Source organism: Salvia splendens, chromosome 6 (assembly GCF_004379255.2).
Source record: "Salvia splendens isolate huo1 chromosome 6, SspV2, whole genome shotgun sequence".
Classification (NCBI taxonomy): domain Eukaryota; kingdom Viridiplantae; phylum Streptophyta; class Magnoliopsida; order Lamiales; family Lamiaceae; genus Salvia; species Salvia splendens.
In genome coordinates this window covers 18,536,077-18,556,352 of record NC_056037.1, presented here as the reverse complement: position 1 = coordinate 18,556,352, position 20,276 = coordinate 18,536,077, and the positions used below count along the sequence as shown (strand labels likewise).

The window sequence follows — 20,276 nt, the reverse complement described above, 5'->3', positions numbered from 1 at the left end:
TTATTCTCTCTCTCATTTAACATTCTTTCCACTTTAGCTATTTATTATTATTTTTTTAAAACGAGAGAAAAATGCAATGTTACAAATTTTTAGAGACAAAGGAGAGTAGTATATAAGCACATTTAAAAATCATAAACTAGCCCAACTCGCACATATAAATATAAAATTCAAACTCCCCCTTTTTCTAACATTACGGTCTACTTTTTTTCTTTTTAATAAGGGATTTTAGTCATATCACTGAACATTTTATTTAGTAAATTGATTGACAATTGGAATTCAATGTTTGACAAAAAATGCTTGGCCAACTCTAATCAAATTTAAAACTACTGAGTGACTACCTAAGAAATTTTCAAACCTGCAAATAGAAAAAGCAGTAACATATGACCTAGCTAAGACCTTTGCTGCACCAGCCAAAACTTGAAAAAAATACATGAAACAAAGATTAATTTGAAGTACTAAGATGAAAGAAATTTGGAAATCCTTTATAGCCAGTTTGTTTATCAATTCCATTTTGTGTGCTGCAACTGATTCCATCAACATTTCTGAGAGCATCAGAGATGGAGCAACACTGGTTTCATCGGGTGGAATGTTCGCGCTCGGCTTCTTCAGCCCGGGGCAAAGTAGGAACCGGTACTTGGGCATATGGTACAACAACATACCGAACCAGACCGTGGTTTGGGTTGCCAACAGAGAAGCTCCACTCACGAATAATACCGGCGTCTTAACACTGACAGAGGCAGGAACTCTGAATCTTCTTAACGAAACAGACGGCCTAATATGGTCAACCAACGCATCACGAACCGTGCAGAATCCAACCGCGCAATTGCTAGATTCGGGGAATCTTGTTGTCAAGGATGCAGATGATGATAGGCCGGAGAATTTCCTGTGGCAGAGCTTCGATCATCCAACCGATACCTATTTACCCGACATGAAAATGGGATGGGATTTGATTAGAGGGGAGGAGCGCCACATATCATCGTGGCGGAGCAAAGATGATCCTGCTCCCGGTGCGTTTATAACACACATGGACCTGTCTGGATATCCACAGATCTTCACTGAAGGAGTAAGAGGCGTCCGATACAGACACGGGCCGTGGAATGGTGTCCAGTTTAGCGGTATAGCGTACATTGGTTCGGATGATGAGACTTTCAGGTTAGCGCTAGAGATGAACAAGGACCAAGTAATGTATTGGGAACATGTCATGCAGTTGTCTGTAGTTAGCCGAGTCACATTGGATCCGGATGGCACGGGAATCCGCTGGACTTGGAATGAAGGAAATCAAGCATGGAGCATCTACAACAGCTTTCCGATTGACAGCTGCGATAACTACAATAAGTGCGGTGCATATGGGAGTTGCAACGTTGCGGAATCACCTCCCTGTCAGTGCCTCGACAGATTTGTGCCCAGGGATCCGGGGAGCTGGAGTCGAACGGATTGGTCGGGTGGATGTGTTAGGAGGGCGCCGCTCAACTGTCGGGATGATGTGTTCTTCAAGTACTCTCGACAGAAAATGCCAGACTCCAGAAACTCTTCTGTCATTGGTGGGAGGATTAGCCTTGATGAGTGCGAGGCAATATGCTCAAGGAACTGTTCCTGTGTGGCGTATGCGCGGCTGAATATCAGCAAAGAGGGAGGTGGATGCCTGTTCTATTATGGGGACTTGCTTGACACCAGAACTGTACCTGGACTTGGTGTTGCTGAACAAGATCTTTACATCAGAATGTCTTCCACTGAATCAGGTGAATTATAAAATCAATGCATTCAAATTTTTGTATAGTGCTTTATGTATTGTGTCGAATGGAAAAGATGCAGGATCTGGAAGGAAGAAAAGAGCTACTATCCTCATAGCGAGTTTCGCATCGGTGGCAGGGATAGTTTTGTGCCTGGTTATCATCTTACTTTGCTGTTGGAATAAAAGGAGAAAAGAAGGTATAAAGTTGGTGTAATTCAAATACATATATATATGCCAAAAAGAGTAGTACTATATGTTTCTCAATATGTTGGGCAGGGGCAGGGGCAGGGGCACTTAATTTAAGCAATGGCAAAGAAGCAGAGTTGCCATTGTTCAGTTTATCTACAGTTTTGAAAGCTACCAATCACTTTTCTATGGCTAACAAGCTTGGTGAGGGGGGATTTGGACCTGTTTACTGGGTATAAATTACACAACCATTTATTTTCTAATTCAAAGAAATGTGGTATAAACACATATTTTTGATGGACAAGTTATGTGTGTAGGGCATGCTGGAAGATGAACAGTAAATTGCTGTGAAATGCTTGGCCAGAAACTCCTCACAAGGAGTCGATCAATTGAAGAACGAACTGATATTGATTGCCAAACTTCAGCATCGGAATTTGGTGAGGCTTCTAGGAGGCTGTATCGAAAGAGAGGAGAACATGTTGATCTACGAATACTTGCCTAACAGTAGCCTCGACGTGATTATATTTGGTGACCAATTTAAACATAGCAACACAGAGTAATGATATAGGGCAACCACTACTTGAATGCATAACTAGAGAACACGAATTTAGTTCGTGTTCTCTAGTTATGCATTTAAAATTAGTTATACTTTGATCCTCTGAATAGCAACACATAGACATTGATACACAACAAATTAAAGTACTAACTCCACAATATGTTAATACAGATCAAACAAAAAGCAGGCTACTCAACTGGGAAAAACGCTTCAATATTATCAACGGAATTGCTAAGGGAATTCTATATCTTCATCAAGATTCCAGGTTGAGAATCATCCATCGAGACCTCAAAACCAGCAATATACTGCTAGATGCTGACATGAACCCCAAGATATCTGACTTTGGCCTAGCTAGAACTTTCGCAGGAAACGAAACAGAAGCTAAAACTCGCAGAGTTGTTGGAACATAGTAAGGGTCAACAAACACCTATCCTTCTAATTCCTATTCGCATTATAACACAATTTTCGTGTTTTGTAGCGGATACATGTCTCCAGAATACGCAATAGACGGGGTATTCTCAGTCAAATCAGATGTTTTCAGCTTCGGTGTTCTCGTGCTAGAAATTGTGAGCGGAAAGAGAAACAGAGGATTCTGCCTCGAAGATCATGACCTTAACCTTCTCGGTCACGTAAGCATAAACGCATGATTCCCTAGTCAAATTAACACGCTTACCGTAAAACTAACTCAACAGTAATTTCCCATTTTGCGCAGGCATGGAGACTTTACAAAGAAGACAAGACAAGCCAACTAGTAGACAGTACTTCTGTAGGTGATTCACTCGACACGAAACAAGCGCTACGCTCGATTCACGTGGCATTATTGTGCGTGCAAAAGAGGCCGGAAGACAGGCCAAGCATGTCTTCGGTGGTGTTCATGCTGGGGAATGAAATAGCAATAGCTGAAGCTAAAGAGCCTGGATTTTTCACAGAGAGAGATGTTGGCATTGCTCACAAGTCTAATGCTACAAATTCAGAGAATCAAGTAAGCATGTCATTGATCCAAGGAAGATAGGAAATTTTCTCGCATCCCTATCATTTTTTCATTGGTAACCATATCTTATGTGATATAATAGCAAACGTAATATAGCCAAATTTTGTAGTTGACGAGAATAATTGAATAACTATTTAAGTTCGTAATATTTATTATATGTCATGTTTAAGTTTGTGGGAGAAAACAATTTTTTTAAAAGTTTCGTAATATTAGTTGCCAATATACAGAGATACTAGCTCATTCTGACATTCGCTATGAGTCGAAACCTGAAATTAAACGGGTTGAATACATAACTCAATACAAAATGTTTCATCTTTGTTTTATATTAATACAAAAACATTTGAAGTTTACAAAAATCACACAAAAAGTTCCATAATCCATAAAACAATGATGAAATTTTTTGTACTAATATGAAATAATCATAAAACTTTTTATACCAATATGAAATAATGATGAAACATTTTGTACTTCACATAAAAAAGGAGTTCACGCCGTTTAAACACATATAACGGAATGTATTACATTGAAACACGAATGAAACTTTTTGTATGATTTATGTAAATTTCAAACTTTTTATATTGATATAAAACAAATGTGAAATATTATGAATAAGTGATGTATTTACCACAAATTAACCACTATCAGATTTCCTCATACCTAAACAAACAAATAAAATTATTCTCATTGGTCCACTTATTTTATAGTATAAGCACATTTAACAATCATAAACTCGCCCAACTTGACATGTAACGCTTATATAAATATGAAATTCAAACTCCACCCTTTTACTAACATTTTGGTCTAATTTCTTCATATTAATAAGGGATTTCAGTCATGTCACTTTACATTTTAATTAATAAATTGATTGACAGGTGGAATTCAATGTTTGACAAAATTTCTTGGCCAACTCTAATAAAATTTAAAACTACTGAATGACTACCTAAGAAATTTCCAAAACCTGCAAATAGAAAAAGCAGTAACATATGACCTAGCTAGTATGTGAGTGCAAGTCCAATCATAAAATATGGCAGAAATCAAATAAACTTCAAACACATTCTTCATTATAATCTGAGGCTAAGACCATTGCTGCACCAGCCAAAACTGCAAAAAAATACAAGAAACAAAGATTAATTTGAAGTACTAAGATGAAAGAAATTTGGAAGTCCTTTTTAGCCATTTTGTTTATCCATACCATTTTTTGTGCTGCAACTGATTCCATCAACATTTCTGAGAGCATCAGAGATGGAGAAACACTGGTTTCATCGGGCGGAAGTTCGCGCTCGGCTTCTTCTGCCCGGGAAAAGTAGGAACCAGTACTTGGGCATATGGTACAACAACATACCGAACCAGACCATGGTTTGGGTTGCCAACAGAGAAGCTCCACTCACGAATAATACCGGCGTCTTAACACTGACAGAGGCAGGAACTCTGAATCTTCTTAACGAAACAGACGGCCTAATATGGTCAACCAACGCATCACGAACTGTGCAGAATCCAACCGTGCAATTGCTAGATTCGGGGAATCTTGTTGTCAAGGATGCAGATGATGATAAGCCGGAGAATTTCCTGTGGCAGAACTTCGATCATCCAACGGATACCTATTTACCTGGCATGAAAATGGGATGGGATTTGATCAGAGGGAAGGAGCTTTACATGTCATCGTGGCGGAGCAACGATGATCCTGCTCCCGGGGAGTTTCGAACACACATGGACCTGTCTGGATATCCACAGATCTTCACTGAAGGAGGCAGAGGCGTCAGATATAGATACGGGCAGTGGAACGGGGTCCAGTTTAGCGGGATAGCATATACTGTTACAGATGCTGAGAATATCAGGGTAGCACTAGAGATGAACAGAGAGCAAGTAATGTATTCGGAATATGTCGTGCAGTTATCTGTAGTTACTAGGCTCACATTGTATCCGGATGGCAATGGGGTCCGCTGGACTTGGAACGAAGGAAATCGAGCATGAAGAGTCTACAACAGATTTCCGATTGACATCTGCGACGAGTACAATAAGTGCGGTGCATACGGAAGTTGCAACGTTGCGGAATCACCTCCCTGTCAGTGCCTCGACAGATTTGAGCCCAGGGATCAGGGGAGCTGGAGTCGAGCAGATTGGTCGGGTGGATGTGTTAGGAGGGTTCCGCACCTCAGCTGCCGGGATGATGTGTTCTTCAAGTACTCTGGATTGAAAATGCCCGACTCCAGAAACTCGTCGATCATTGGTGGGAGGATTAGCCTTGATGAGTGTGAGGCAGTATGCTCGAGGAACTGTTCGTGTTTGGCGTATGCACGGCTGGATATCAGCAAAGAGGGAGGTGGATGCCTGTTCTATTATGGGGACTTGCTGGACATCAGAACTGTATTTGCAGTTGGACAAGATCTTTATATCAGAATGTCTTCCGTTGAATCAGGTGAAATAGGGTCTCGTTGTTAGGTTGATAATTTTCTTAAACTGGTAACTGACTACTATGTCAACAACCTACGTTATGAATCTATAACGCATGTTGTGGACATAGTTGTCAGTTATGAATTGAAGAAAGTTATCAACTGATCATATCCTCCTCTATAATATTTGATCATATCCTCCCTTATATTATTTGTTCGAATGCAGGATCTGGAAGGAAGAAGAGAGCAATCCTCGTAGCGAGTTTCGCATCGGTGGCAGGGCTTGTTCTGTGCCTAGTTATCATCTTACTTTGCTGTTGGAATAAAAGGAGAAAAGAAGGTATAAAGTTGGTGTAATTCAAATACATATATATGCCAAAAAGAGTAGTACTATATGTTTCTCAATATGTTGGGCAGGGGCAGGGGCAGGGGCAGGGGCACTTAATTTAAGCAATGGCAAAGAAGCAGAGTTGCCATTGTTCAGTTTATCTACAGTTTTGAAAGCTACCAATCACTTTTCTATGGCTAACAAGCTTGGTGAGGGGGGATTTGGACCTGTTTACTGGGTATAAATTACACAACCATTTATTTTCTAATTCAAAGAAATGTGGTATAAACACATATTTTTGATGGACAAGTTATGTGTGTAGGGCATGCTGGAAGATGAACAGTAAATTGCTGTGAAATGCTTGGCCAGAAACTCCTCACAAGGAGTCGATCAATTGAAGAACGAACTGATATTGATTGCCAAACTTCAGCATCGGAATTTGGTGAGGCTTCTAGGAGGCTGTATTGAAAGAGAGGAGAACATGTTGATCTACGAATACTTGCCTAATAGTAGCCTCGACGTGATTATATTTGGTGACAATTTTAAACATAGCAACACATAGATTTTGATACAATAAATTGCAGTACTAACTCCACAATATGTTATTAATACAGATCAAACAAAAAGCAGACTACTCAACTGGAAAAACGCTTCAATATTATCAAAGGAATTGCTAAGGGAATTCTATATCTTCATCAAGATTCCAGGTTGAGAAGCATCCACCGAGACCTCAAAACCAGCAATATACTGCTAGATGCTGACATGAACCCCAAGATATCCGACTTTGGCCTAGCCAGAAGTTTCGAAGGAAACGAAACAGAAGCTAAAACTCGCAGAGTTGTTGGAACATAGTAAGCGTGTCAACAAACACCTATCCTTCTAATTCCTATTCACACTACAACACAATTTTCCTTTTTTGTAGTGGATACATGTCTCTAGAATACGCAATAGACGGGGTATTCTCAGTCAAATCAGATGTTTTCAGCTTTGGTGTTCTCGTGCTAGAAATTGTCAGCGGAAAGAGATACAGAGGATTCTGCCTCAAAGATCATGATCATGATCTTAACCTTCTCGGTCACGTAAGCATAAATGCGTGATTCGCTAGTCGAATTAACATGCTTACCGTAAAACTAACTCAACAATAAATTCCCATTTTGCACAGGCGTGGAGACTATACAAAGAAGACAAGACAAGCCAACTAGTAGATAGTACTTCTCTAGGTGATTCACTAGACACGAAGCAAGCGCTACGCTCGATTCACGTGGCGTTACTGTGCGTGCAAAAGAGGCCGGAAGACAGGCCAAGCATGTCTTCGGTGGTGTTCATGTTGGGGAATGAAATATCAATAGCTGAAGCTAAAGAGCCTGAATTTATTTTTCACAGAGAGAGATGTTGGCATTGCTCACAAGTGTAATGCTACAAATTCAGAGAATCAAGTAAGCATGTCATTGATCCAAGGAAGATAGGAAATCGCAGCAGCTAAATTCTCACATCATTCAGTTCTTTACTTTGTCATATAGTATATTACTGGTATTTTATTTCATAAACAAATTCGATTGTGCACAAGTGAAAAATCAGTGTACAAGCAATATTATTCTCAAAAAGAGAGCACGCACCTTCAAATCCGATCTCCTTCAACACGAAGGATGTAAATATGAATATCTGCCAGATTCGATTTTAAGTACAAACCCTAATTCTATACTATTAAAATCGTGTTGCATCGCCAAACTGACATCCCCAATTTTATGAGTCTCGTCTATCAATGGCAAATTAACTCTGCTGGGTCCTTAGAAATTAAATAAGTTCATATCTCTATCATTTATAAGAGCATCCACGATAGGAATAGCCCAGCAATAGCGCAGCTATAGCCTAGCCTCAAACTTCTCCTGCCACATCATCAGCCCTAAAAATCCTCCTGGCTCATCATTAAGACAAGCAAATAGCCCAGCCATAGCCTAGCCCCATCACTCAAAATTATATAAAACAAATAATTAACAATCACACAACATACGGAATTAAATTTATGACACAGATACGGGAAAATTTAATAATACTATTAAAATTTATAAAAATACATTAATTAAAAAAAATACAATAAAATCAAAAAAGTACATTAATTAAAAAAAGTACATTAATTTAAAAAATTCACTCCTCGTCTCTGTCGCCTCTGTCGTCACCGTCGCCACCGTTGTCGCTGCCTTCGTCGCCACCGTCGCCGCCGCCTCCGTCGCCACCATAGCCGCCGCCTCCACCCAAATCGTCACGCATGCTCACGAGCAAAGCGTGAAGAAAACTCTTCTCCTCGGGGTCCGTCGCCGCCCGCCATTCGGCTAACGTCTTGACCATCTGAGCGCGCGTTTGTTGACGCGCGAAGAATTTGAGATCCTCTGTGGACTGGCCAAGGGGGATGCTGACTGGACCTCCTGGGAACCCCCCGCGACCCCCTAGCCTCCCGTTGCACCCGCTTTTGCCCAGCCGGGCAAGGTCGGCGAGCGAACGAACGAGGGGTGGGGATCACCTGGGCCGTCTCGGGGAGGTCGTGGGAACCACCGCTGCTGCCGCTGTAATCACCGGTGTAGTTCAGTCGTTGCTTCTTCGGCCAGCCAGCGTCGACACCTGCTCGAAACTTCTCGGATTCGTTCAGTACCAAAAAGCAGTTCCAGTAGGTGAAATCCTTATACAACCCGGGTTGGGGGAAGGCTTTCTCCGCTATCCTCCTGCAGTCATCCTCCGTTTGGCCACTGCTCTGCATGCGGATGGCGTTGGTGTACAAGCCCGAAAATTAGGAGACCGCAGCCCTGATTCGGTCCCACGCCTTTGAAGGGGTTGGCAGCGGAAGCGTGCAGGACTTTACCGATCACATAAATTTGATCTATTTAGCAGATTATTTAGACAAATTCTATTCGCGTAAATATCACATGTATCATGCTCATAACTTGAATTAAAACATGCTTTAGCATATAAAATCCCTAAAACATGCTTACTACGGAATTAGCCAATTTACCTTGTTGATTCAATCAAGAATCGATGATGGCTTGCGTCTTCTCCACGTGAAGATCTTCAGTACTCGACCTCGGACCTTCTGACTGGTGTCCCGGACTATACGCTGATATTTGTGTGGGCAAATCTCACCAACGTCAAAATTTCGAACTCTCTCTTTCTCTGAGGGGGACGAAAATTCTCAACAATAATAATTGTATTTTCTGTCTCTTTTATTCTCCTATTTATATTAAGTCACATATTGGACCCAGTCAGAGATCTAAGGAAGAATTTGAACAGGCCTCACCCAATTAGCTTTTTACTAATTAAATTGAACCCACAATTTAATATAAGCTTATATTGGAATATTACAAGCAGCCACTACAGAAGTAATATTGCATTGTCTTCCAAATCCAAAATTACAAGTATTCCCGGTTTCTTTTAATTGCATTTAATTTATTTCCCGCGCTTAAGATAGAAACATTCATTAATTAATTATTGTCTGCTATGGACTTAATTAATTAATATATTTTAATCTCCAAGAGTGGACTTAGCAAGAAACTCTTATTTATTATTCATAGAGTAATTAAACTCCAACTAGCTAGGTTCCGAATGATAAAACTTTGTTTCGAGCTCCTCTTGTGGATGTTATCAAACGAGACTCTCCTCACGCACGATTCAACGCAATAGCAATCCTAGCACCGCTAGATAATGATCGCCACTACCCAATATACCTGGATTGTTGGGTGACGAAAAACTCGCACCTTTGGTAAGTCAAAGTAGTAGATACTCAATATCGTATGCTCAATGCTAACGTACATTGATTAAGAAATTAATTATCAAGACCTCGTCTTTCAGTAGATAGCATAAAGACTCGTCTTGCTGTTAGATCCATTCAGTGCTATACCACACCAACGTCATCTTATTTCAATAAGGCTTAGAAATAATCGGACTGACATTGCAACCTTTCGCGATAGGTAGTCTAGGCCTATCTAGGTTGTGAAATTCTTATTTTTTTTCTTTGTTTAGAACTGACCGTGTTACCTTAAATTGGACGACGCCCACAACCGGTCTACTAAAACAAAGACTTAGACTTTGTTACGTTTGCTTATACATTTAAATATGCAATAAACAACCATTAAATGTAAAACATAACAACATTATGATAAAAAATAATCTGTTGCATTTATTGGAAAATAACAATTAGAGTTTTACAGTATCCAATCACTCGAAAGGTGATTTCTAGTATACAAAACCGTAACAGCCTTCCGGCAATCCTCCCCGGTGCGTGGCCTCCCCTCCGGGAAAAATGTCTCGTAGGCTGCTGCTATTTTAGCCCACAAGTTGACGATCCTCTGATTGTTCGAAGTGAGGGATCATCGCAAACACTCACCCACGCCTTGGACAGCGCAACGTTCTCCGCATCCGTCCACCTCCTCCATACCGAGCAGTCCTCCTCACCCGGCTGCGACGACTCGCCGACCCTCTTCCCCTTGCCTTTCTTCTTTGGGGCGCGACAACCCCGCACTACTCCCCCCATTTGAACGGGAGTATCCGGAACTCCGAGAATATCAAGCCCCAACTCCTCTAAGGAAAAAGTCTCAAATTGCGTGAACTGCGCCTCCGTTGGGGTCGATGTGTGCGAAGAAGCAGTCAAAAAATCAAAACTAGGGCGATAGACGTTTTCCTCCCCCGGCGTCCCCTGCGTCGCCGGTACCCCTCCTATCGGGGGCTGCATCGCCGTCCCCCCTCCCCGGCATCATCTGCATCCCGGGCACCCTCCCCGGCATCATCTGCATACCGGGTTGCATCCCCGGTACCCCCTGCCACTCCGGCATACTCCCCCAGCTGCCATCCCGGGCATCATCCCCTGCCACGGGTACATGTTGTAGTACCCTGGCATCGGACCCCATCCACCTCCCACAGGTACCGGGGGAGTTTGAGACCCGCTCGTCACTGGAGTACCTTCGTTGTTGTTCTCCATTTCGCGTTGTTGCTCTTGTACAAAAATTAAGATAGAAAGAAAACTCGTTCAAACAAGTGGTGCGAATGAACATGACGTGCAAAGCGCGTATATATAGTGTTTCGAAAATTAATTAAAAAAAAACCGTTGGGCGATGCGCTCGGCGATCCGGACCCTGCAGTGGCACCGAGCGGATGGCCCAGCGCATCGCCGAGCGCCTATATCGCCTAGCGCTAGGCGATTTTTTTTTCAGAAAACCGCTAGGCGGTTTTACAATGGTTCGTCGAGCGCACCGCCTAGCGCCGGGGCTCGGCTAGGCGCCATTGTGGATGCTCTAAGGCCCGTTATCTACTACACTTTGTCCAATCATAATATCGTTTTTGCTGCAAAATAAAATGTCTCACTTATAGTGGGTAGAGGCTTTAATATTTTTTCAATTATATTTTTTCTCTTACTTTATAATTTATAAAAAAATGGTAGTTTTAATAGGTTTAGAAAGATGGAATTTATAAATAATAAAGTAACAGAAAATCTATCACATTTAACGTCATTCATACCTCAAGATAATGTCACTATAGCATTTTACTTCAAACTCTCACACTTTCCTAAAATTTTAACATTCTCAAAGCAATCAATCAACTTTTATCTTTAATGTAAAACACTTCATCATCCTCCTCAAAACTTCCTCATATTTCTTGCTCATCTTTCTTTCTCATCTTACTTTCTTATAAAAAGAAAAGTTTCTCATAAAAATAAATTACCTCTTCTGTTGAGTGTGGCGAGTCGGGATGTTGAGACTTCAATATACAACTTTTTAGTCTAGCGAAACGAGTCTAGACTATGAATGAAAAATACTCTCGGGTCCAGAACGGAAATAAAAATTGCTCTGATACCACTTTGTCACGACCGCATTTTCTAATAATAGAAAACATGATTGATCGCGAGTAGAGGAGGGTTAAAGAAGCAGAGAAGAAAGGGAAAAAATGGCACAACTCGACCATAGCTCGAAATAAAATGGAATAGCTCGAATAAAATCAGAATATCATTTTGACAATCAACAACTCAAAATGAGTATTATCTCAATAGTACACGAAATGAAAAGAAATATTGTTTAGCTGAAGCGTTCAAGACCAAATGATGTCATGTATAAAGACGCGACACATTCAGAATAACAAACAAGACATACAAGACATACTTTCCTTAAACTTGCTCAACACCATCCATCTGGAAATAAAAATTGCTCTGATACCATTTTGTCACGACCGCATTTTCTAATAATAGAAAACATGATTGATCGCGAGTAGAGGAGGGTTAAAGAAGCAGAGAAGAAAGGGAAAAAATGGCACAACTCGACCATAGCTCGAAATAAAAGGGAATAGCTCGAATAAAATCATAATATCATTTTGACAATCAACAACTCAAAATGAGTATTATCTCAATAATACACGAAATGAAAAGAAATATTGTTTAGCTGAAGCGTTCAAGACCAAATGATGTCATGTATAAAGACGCGACACATTCAGAATAACAAACAAGACATACAAGGCATACTTTCCTTAAACTTGCTCAACACCATCCATCTTCGTCACCGTCCAGGCCCGCGCCATCTCGGTCAGCGCCAATCTCTTCCTCATTGCCCCTTCCTCTCTCAAATTTCGTTTTCTCTACTTCTCGGTTTTGCTTGAAGTTGATTGAATCTGATGAAACGTGGAGTTGTGGGCTATGTATATGTAAAAATTGTTGAGTTTTTGAAGGGTGGTGAAGAGACTTACTGTAACAGTTTTGTGTTGTGAAAAATCTGACGTGATTGAAATAGATTTGGGCTACACATGATGATGGAACTCGGAAGTGATTAGGGCATTAGCAATGGGGCGCCCTAAGGCGCGCCCTAAGGCGCGCCCTATGGCGCGCCACGTCAGCAGTTTTATCCTCCTACCTCCCCACCTGCAGTGGGGCGCCCTAAGGCGCGCCCTAAGGCGCGCCCTATGGCGCGCCACATCATCATTTTATTTATTTGTTTAATTGATTTAAATGTTTTCAACTAACAATTAATAACGAGTAAATAAAAAGGTCGAAATAACAAACGGGGACACATTAATAAAAAAAGAAGTTACACCGTTCAACTTACAAAAAAAAAAACTAAGTCGGTGCAATTGTGTAAAAAACGGGGACACATTAATAAAAAAAGAAGTTACACCGTTAAACATAGGACTATTTGGACTTGAAGCCATTTCGTAGTAATTATGTAAATGTAAGTTTCGAAAGTGAAATTGTGAAATGAAATGTAAAACGAATGAACTCTATTTATAAAACAACCAAACCGCGTGCCATCGTCCGCGACCTATCGTCCGTGTACGCCACAATGGGGAGGACGATGGCGCGCCCGATGCCTATCGTCCGCAGCCATCGTCCGTGTACGCCACAATGGGGCGGACGATGGCGCGGACGATGGGCATCGGGCGCGCCATCCTCCGCGCCCTTAGTATCGGCCGCGACGATCGTCCGCGACCTATCGTCCGTATCCGCAATGGGCGCGGACGATCGATGGCGCGGACGATGCGCGCCATCGGGCGTGCCATCGTCCGCCCATTGCGGATGGCCTTATATTTGTACTGATACACATGTTCTATTCCTTTTGAAAGAGTTACTAATAAATATGATCATCAATCACCTACTTCTCAACTACATTTACACCCCCATTAAATGCATTGCCTCACTTCAATTTGTAACAAATATCGCACCGATTTGTTGAACACTTTAAATCTACAATATAGCAGACAGTTTGTAGAAGGCCATTTAAAAAAATGTAAATTTATAGAAATTCTATAAGTATCAATGTTTAAATATATTGATGCGCTAATTATATCTAAAAGATTTAAACTAAAACCATTTAATAATTAGAGCATCCACATCCGTGCTCTTGCCAATGAGCACGGATGTGGGCCCGGACCCACTTTTACTCCCTACTCTTAGGCAAGAGCAAAACACCCACATCCGTGCTCTTCCGCAAGGACAAGCTCAAGGGTCCCACCATTCTATTATTCAATTTAAATAAAAATATTTCCGCAATATTAAAATGCATCAAAATTACCCGGAATAATATTACAAATTATAAAAAAATTAAAAAATTACATAATTAAAATCCTAAAAATTAAAAATTACATAATTAAAATCGTAAAAATTGAGATTGAGAGAGTTGTTTGGTATAGTGTCATTTTTTGTGTTTGAAATGAGAGTATTTATAGATGAAAGTATGAATTTTGGGGTAAAATAATGAAAAAATAAATTAAAAGTGCGGAAAAAATGGATATATTTTATTAGGAAGTGGGAAAATATTTTTTTTTATCAAATCTGAATTATTCAAATTTTTTCGATTTTTTAAAAAAATAATAATAAAAAATGATAAACCAACGGGCCAATCAGAGCATGCCACGTCGACGCCTCATGCTCTTGCCGTTGGCACGGACGTGCTCTATGCATAGAGCAGCGCCCTGCCGTCGGCAAGAGCACAGCGGCAGACACGGCTTGTCCTTGCCGACGGCAAGAGCACGTCCGTCGGCAAGGACACCGCTGTGGATGCTCTTAGGGCTCCCGCAATGGGGCGTCCGATGGCGTCCATCGTCCTCGGGCGCGGACGATGCCCACATTGTGGGTGCCCGCCATCGTCCGCGCCCTACGTCGCGGACGATGGTCTGTCGTCCGCGCCATTGTGGGCTCAGCAGACGATTGCGCGGACGATAGGCCATCGTCCGTGACGTAGGGCGCCCCATTGCGGGATCGGCGGACAATGGTCGCGGACGATGCCACGCGTTTTTTATGGCTATTTAAACCTCGTTTCTCATTCACTTGTTCATACGAATATCTCACCTCTCTCATTTCGCTCGTCTCTCACATTTCTACCTCTCTCAAATGCCAAAATGAACCACGACGATGACGCCACTAGTTCTAGCTCCTCGGAGTCGGGTAGTTCGACCTCGGCAACCTCGGAAGCCTTAGATGGAGCCGTTGAAGAGGCCATGGCGGAATGCTTAGCCCAAATGCAGCGTGAGGAGGCTGCGGCGGCGGCGGAGCAGATCCACAGGCCTATTCGACGTCGGAGGTCTGTCCGACGCGACCACGCGGCAGCTCACGAACGTCTGGTTGCAGACTATTTTGCTGATCAACCACGGTGGGGACAGACTGTTTTCCGCCGTCGGTTTAGAATGCCACGTTACCTTTTTCTCAGCATTGTCCGGACGTTGTCATCACGTGATGAATACTTAACGTATCGGGAAGACGGCGTCGGCAAACCCGGCCTTACACCGTTGCAAAAGTGCACGGCTGCACTCCGTCAGTTGGCCTACGGCACCACGGCAGATATTTTCGACAAGTACCTCCACGTCTGGGAGACAACAGGCCGAGAGTGCCTGAAGAGATTTTGTAGGGGAGGAGTGGAGGCCTACGACGACACATATTTGCGCAAGCCGACTGCCGCTGATTGCCAGGGCATGATAAAGATGCACGAGACGGCGCACGGCTTTCCTGGGATGCTAGGGAGCATCGATTGTATGCACTGGCAGTGGAAGAGTTGTCCGACGGCGTGGAGAGGCCAATTCACTAGTGCATACAAGGGCAGCCACCCGATGATGATCCTCGAAGCCGTCGATGACCATCGGCTCTGGATCTGGCATGCTTACTTCGGCGTAGCCGGGTCGAACAACGACATTAACGTCTTCAACTCATCCACCCTTTATACCGAGCAATACAATGGCAACAGCCCGGCCATCGAGTTCACTGTGAACAGGCGCCAATACCACATGGGGTACTACTTGGCCGATGGCATATACCCACGGTGGCCTGCTTTTGTGAAGACGATCGGCTGCCCAATTGGTGAGAAGAGGGTTTATTTGCGCAAAAGCAAGAGTTGGTGCGTAAGGATGTCGAGCGGGCATTTGGTGTGCTCCAAGCACGGTGGGAAATTGTGAAAGGGCCGGCTTGTCTCTGTTTCAAGGAAGTCATCGCCGATGTCATGTATGCGTGCATAATCATGCACAACATGATAATCGAGCATGAGGGTGGGAGCATCACCGACTGGAACGATGATGACGGTGCATCTAGCTCGTCCAGCACGGTGACCGAGCCCCCCGCTAGAGGATTACCGTCGGGCTTCAATGAGGTTCTAGCTAGACAGGCCTCAATGCGCAACCAACATGACCATGTTCAGCTCATGAACGACATGATTGAAGAAGTGTGGGCCCGTAACCGCCGTCGCTGAGTTTGCGTATTTTTTTTAATTCGTATTGTATTTTATTAATTTCTATAAATGAAATGAATTTTTTTCCCAATTTTTGTAGTTATTTAAATATTTAAATAAAATGAAAATGCATAGGACGCCTTAGGGCGCCACATTGTAGGTGGGGATAGGAGGATAAAACTGATGACGTGGCGCACCATAGGGCGCGCCTTAGGGCGCCCCATTGCTAATGGCCTTAGTCAAACAAACGCAGTCAGATCTATCAAGATCAACTGAAAATTTGGAAATAAATGCGTGTAATGAAATGAAAGTGTTGATTAAAATAAAATAAAAATGAAATGACATACTCTTTTGATTAGAAACACTAGACATGAGTGACATGACTTCGGAATGGAATGCGTGTGTAAGAGCACCTGCAACGCTGTGTCGTTGAGGTGCCTAGGCCGTTCCGGAGGAACGGTTCCACGGCGGCACGCGTTGCAGCCGCCGTGTCGTCGTCAAACCGTGCCCATGCTGTGCCGGGTGTCGTTGCCGCGGCCCGCGGCACGACACGTTCTGCCACGCGCCGAGGCAACGTGGCGGCCTCCCATTCGACGCGTGACGCCCACTCGCTGCTCCGCGAGTGGGTTTCGTCACGTGACGCAATAATTCATTTTTTTAAAAAAAATACGAATTTAATTAATATATATATATATATATATATATATAGGATTGTATTCAAATCCTTTTCCCCTTATTAATCCAATCTCCTTCTTAATCTCATGCGTTGATTTAGGCTGATCCAATGGACTACATTTTTAATTGGAATTATCAGATTTCATGAGTTTTTAACGTGAGAAGGGCATAATAGAGAATATCTATTGTAGTTGGTTATGGAATGCTCCATGATTTCCTCCGTGGAGGATTATTGCAGTTTTTCATCAAAATTCATTCAGATTTCGTTTAATACTTTCTGCTTCAAACCGCGTTTTATCAACATTCGGCCACACGGCTCATAATTGGTGTTTAATAGCTTTATCGAATCTAAATCGAAAAAATACAGATTTTCCACGGAGAGCAAGCTCTACGATCTGTTCAGCCACGTTGCGCTCGTCGCCTCCGTCAGGATTTGCAGAGATGTGACGCGTCGATCGTCGCTCGGATATGCCTACGTCAATTTCAATTCTTTGATCGACGGTGATCGTGATTCATTCTGTTTTTTCATTAGCATGCATCTCTAATTCATTACGCCACATATTTTTTTGTTGGAATATCATTGAATTAATAGTGATGATGGCGTGATTTGATTATTTAGATCCCCAATCTGAATGAATTGTGTGTGTACAATTTTCCAATTCGTATTTCCTCATGAATTATGATTCTCATTTAGCAGCTTATAAGTGATGATAGATACAATTCCTGAGTGAAATGTTTTATGCTTGATGGCTTAAAATTGTGATAATGTGCAGGTTCTAATGCAAAAGATGCTTTGAATTTCACTCATGTCAATGGAAAGCCAATCCGGATCATGTTCTCTCACAGAGATCCTAGCCTCCGGAAAAGTGGATATGCTAATCTCTTCATCAAGAATCTGGATCAAGCAATCGACACAAAGGCGTTCTTCGAGACCTTCTCTGCCTTCGGAACTGTGCTCTCTTGCAAGATCGCAGTCGATCACAACGAGAACTCGAAGGGCTATGGCTTCGTGTAGTTCGACAGGGACGAAGCCGCGCAAAACGTACACATAATGTACATATTGTATAGTATAATGCGTAGTTTAGTTTCTGTAATGCATTATTTGTGATATGTAATGAAGCGATTATACTGACGCGTTTAATTTAAGTTGTGTCGTGTTTCGATGTTTGGCGCACGTTTCTTGTTTTCCCCAAGGGTTTAACAAGCCTAGGGGCTAGGGTGTAGTACGTTCTAAGTCTAAAAAACGTTGTCCAAATACACGAGCTGCGGTAATTCGTCTTGGGTTGCACAAAATGTATATTTTGTATAGTATAATGCGTAGTTTAGATTCTATAATGCATTATTTGTGATATGTAATGAACATTTATCCTGCCCCGTTTAATTTAAGTTGTGTCGTGTGTCGTTGTTTGGCGCACGTTTCTTGTTTTCCCTAAGGGTTTGACAAGCCTAGGGGCTAGGGTGTAGTATGTTCTAAGTCTAAAAAAAGTTGTCCAAATACACGAGTTGGAGTAATTCGTTTGGGGTTGCACATGCATAACGCGTAGGTATATTTTAAAACAGATATACATAATGTACATATTATGTAGTGTAATGCGTAGTTTTAGTTTATGTAATGCATTATTTGTGATATGTAATGAACATTTATCCTGACCCGTTTAATTTAAGTTGTGCCGTGTTTTGATGTTTGGCGCACGGTTCTTGTTTTCCCTAAGGGTTTAACAAGCCTAGGGGTTAGGGTATAGTATGTACGACAACAACCACGTGATGCATAAAACAAGATAAATAATGCATTCAAATAGCCGAATAATGTACAGAATCACTCAAGTAATGAACATACAAAGAGTGCATTCATTCTTAAACTCATGTACAACAGCAGTCTAATGATGCATAAAACAGGATAAATAATGCATAGAAATAGCTTAATAATATACAACGGTCAGAAATTCCAATCCCTAGAGATAGGCGACGTTACAACCTCGTATTATGTTGTATGCAATAGGGAAGGCAAGAAGAAGTCGAACGAGGATGACCAATTGAATGCCCGAGTTTCACTTATTCATCTAGGGTTCAGATATCATCTCGGCTAGAGAGTAGTTTTTACCTATACACATAATGTACATATATTACTCTGTAATGGTTTTTTTATTTTCAGTTATGGACGATTTATGATCTGTAATGTAAATGTTTGCTGAGCACGTTTCATGTATTCCCCAAGGGTTTAGCAATCTTTGAGGCTAGGGTGTAGTATGTATTAAGTTACAAAACCGCCGCCAAAGTCCACGTGTTTCAGTCATTCATCTAGGGTTTATATATCGTCTCGGGTAGGGAAGTAGTTTTTACTGATACATATAATGTTCATATATTACTCTATAATGGTTATTTTAGTTTCTGTAATGGACTATTTATGATATATAATGTAAATGTTGGCTGAGACGTTTTTTTTGGTGATTTTAAACAGTGGTGGTTGTACCAATGTACACACACAGTCAATTAATGCATAATACTCGGTAAATAATGTGTAATACTTGATAAATAGTGTACAGAAGCAATGAAATAATGCACAAAGAAATATGACTTTCACCCATTCACCTATGTACACAGCGGTCAAATAATGCATAATATTTGATACAAAATGTATACTACTAGTTTAATAATGTAAAGATTCATCTACATCCATCTGCTTTCACAGTATTTATCTGGGACTTTTTTCACTTCATTGCTCCTGAATCTCAGCTGCTTCGCTGCTGTCCAACATACAACATCAGAACATTATTTAAATGGGAAGCTATCAATATTGTGTCGCATTGTCATTATATAAGGCACAGTTCACACATGTACACAAGCAGTCAATTAATGCATAATACTTGGTAAATAATGTATAATACTCGATAAATAGTGTACAGAAGCAATCAAATAATGCACAAAGGAATATAACTTTCACTCATTCACATATGTACACAAGCAGTCAAATAATGCATAATATTTGATACATAATGTATACTATTAGTTAAATAATGTACAAATTCAATCAGATATGCACAAAGGAATATTATACAAGCAGATTTGGGAATTCTGGTTTTCACTCATGCACCTATGTACACAAGCAGTCACATAATGCCAATTACTTGATAAATAATGTAAACTACTAGCTATATAATGTACAGTTTCAATCAAATAATGCACATAGGAATATTGCATTCACCCATTCACCCACGTCCCTCAGCAAGCAGTCAAATAATGCCT

The 20,276-nt window shown here is 41.5% G+C and overlaps 1 protein-coding gene and 2 pseudogenes across 1 annotated transcript; all 3 read left to right on the top strand.

The window, feature by feature from the left end:
• Positions 1–370: 370 nt before the first annotated feature.
• On the top strand, positions 371–3,656 carry LOC121809875 (annotated as a pseudogene).
• Positions 3,657–4,707: 1,051 nt separating this feature from the next.
• LOC121808919 (G-type lectin S-receptor-like serine/threonine-protein kinase At4g27290) lies at positions 4,708–5,436 on the top strand. Its single transcript, XM_042209478.1, has one exon. The coding sequence runs from the start codon at positions 4,708–4,710 to the stop codon at positions 5,434–5,436; it is 729 nt and encodes a 242-aa protein (XP_042065412.1).
• Positions 5,437–5,661: 225 nt separating this feature from the next.
• Positions 5,662–7,953, top strand: LOC121808918 (annotated as a pseudogene).
• The last annotated feature ends 12,323 nt before the right edge of the window (positions 7,954–20,276 follow it).

Coding starts and splice junctions, on each gene's coding strand:
- LOC121808919 (XM_042209478.1), top strand. CDS start 4,708: ATGGAGAAACACTGGTTTCATCGGGCGGAAGTTCGCGCTCGGCTTCTT.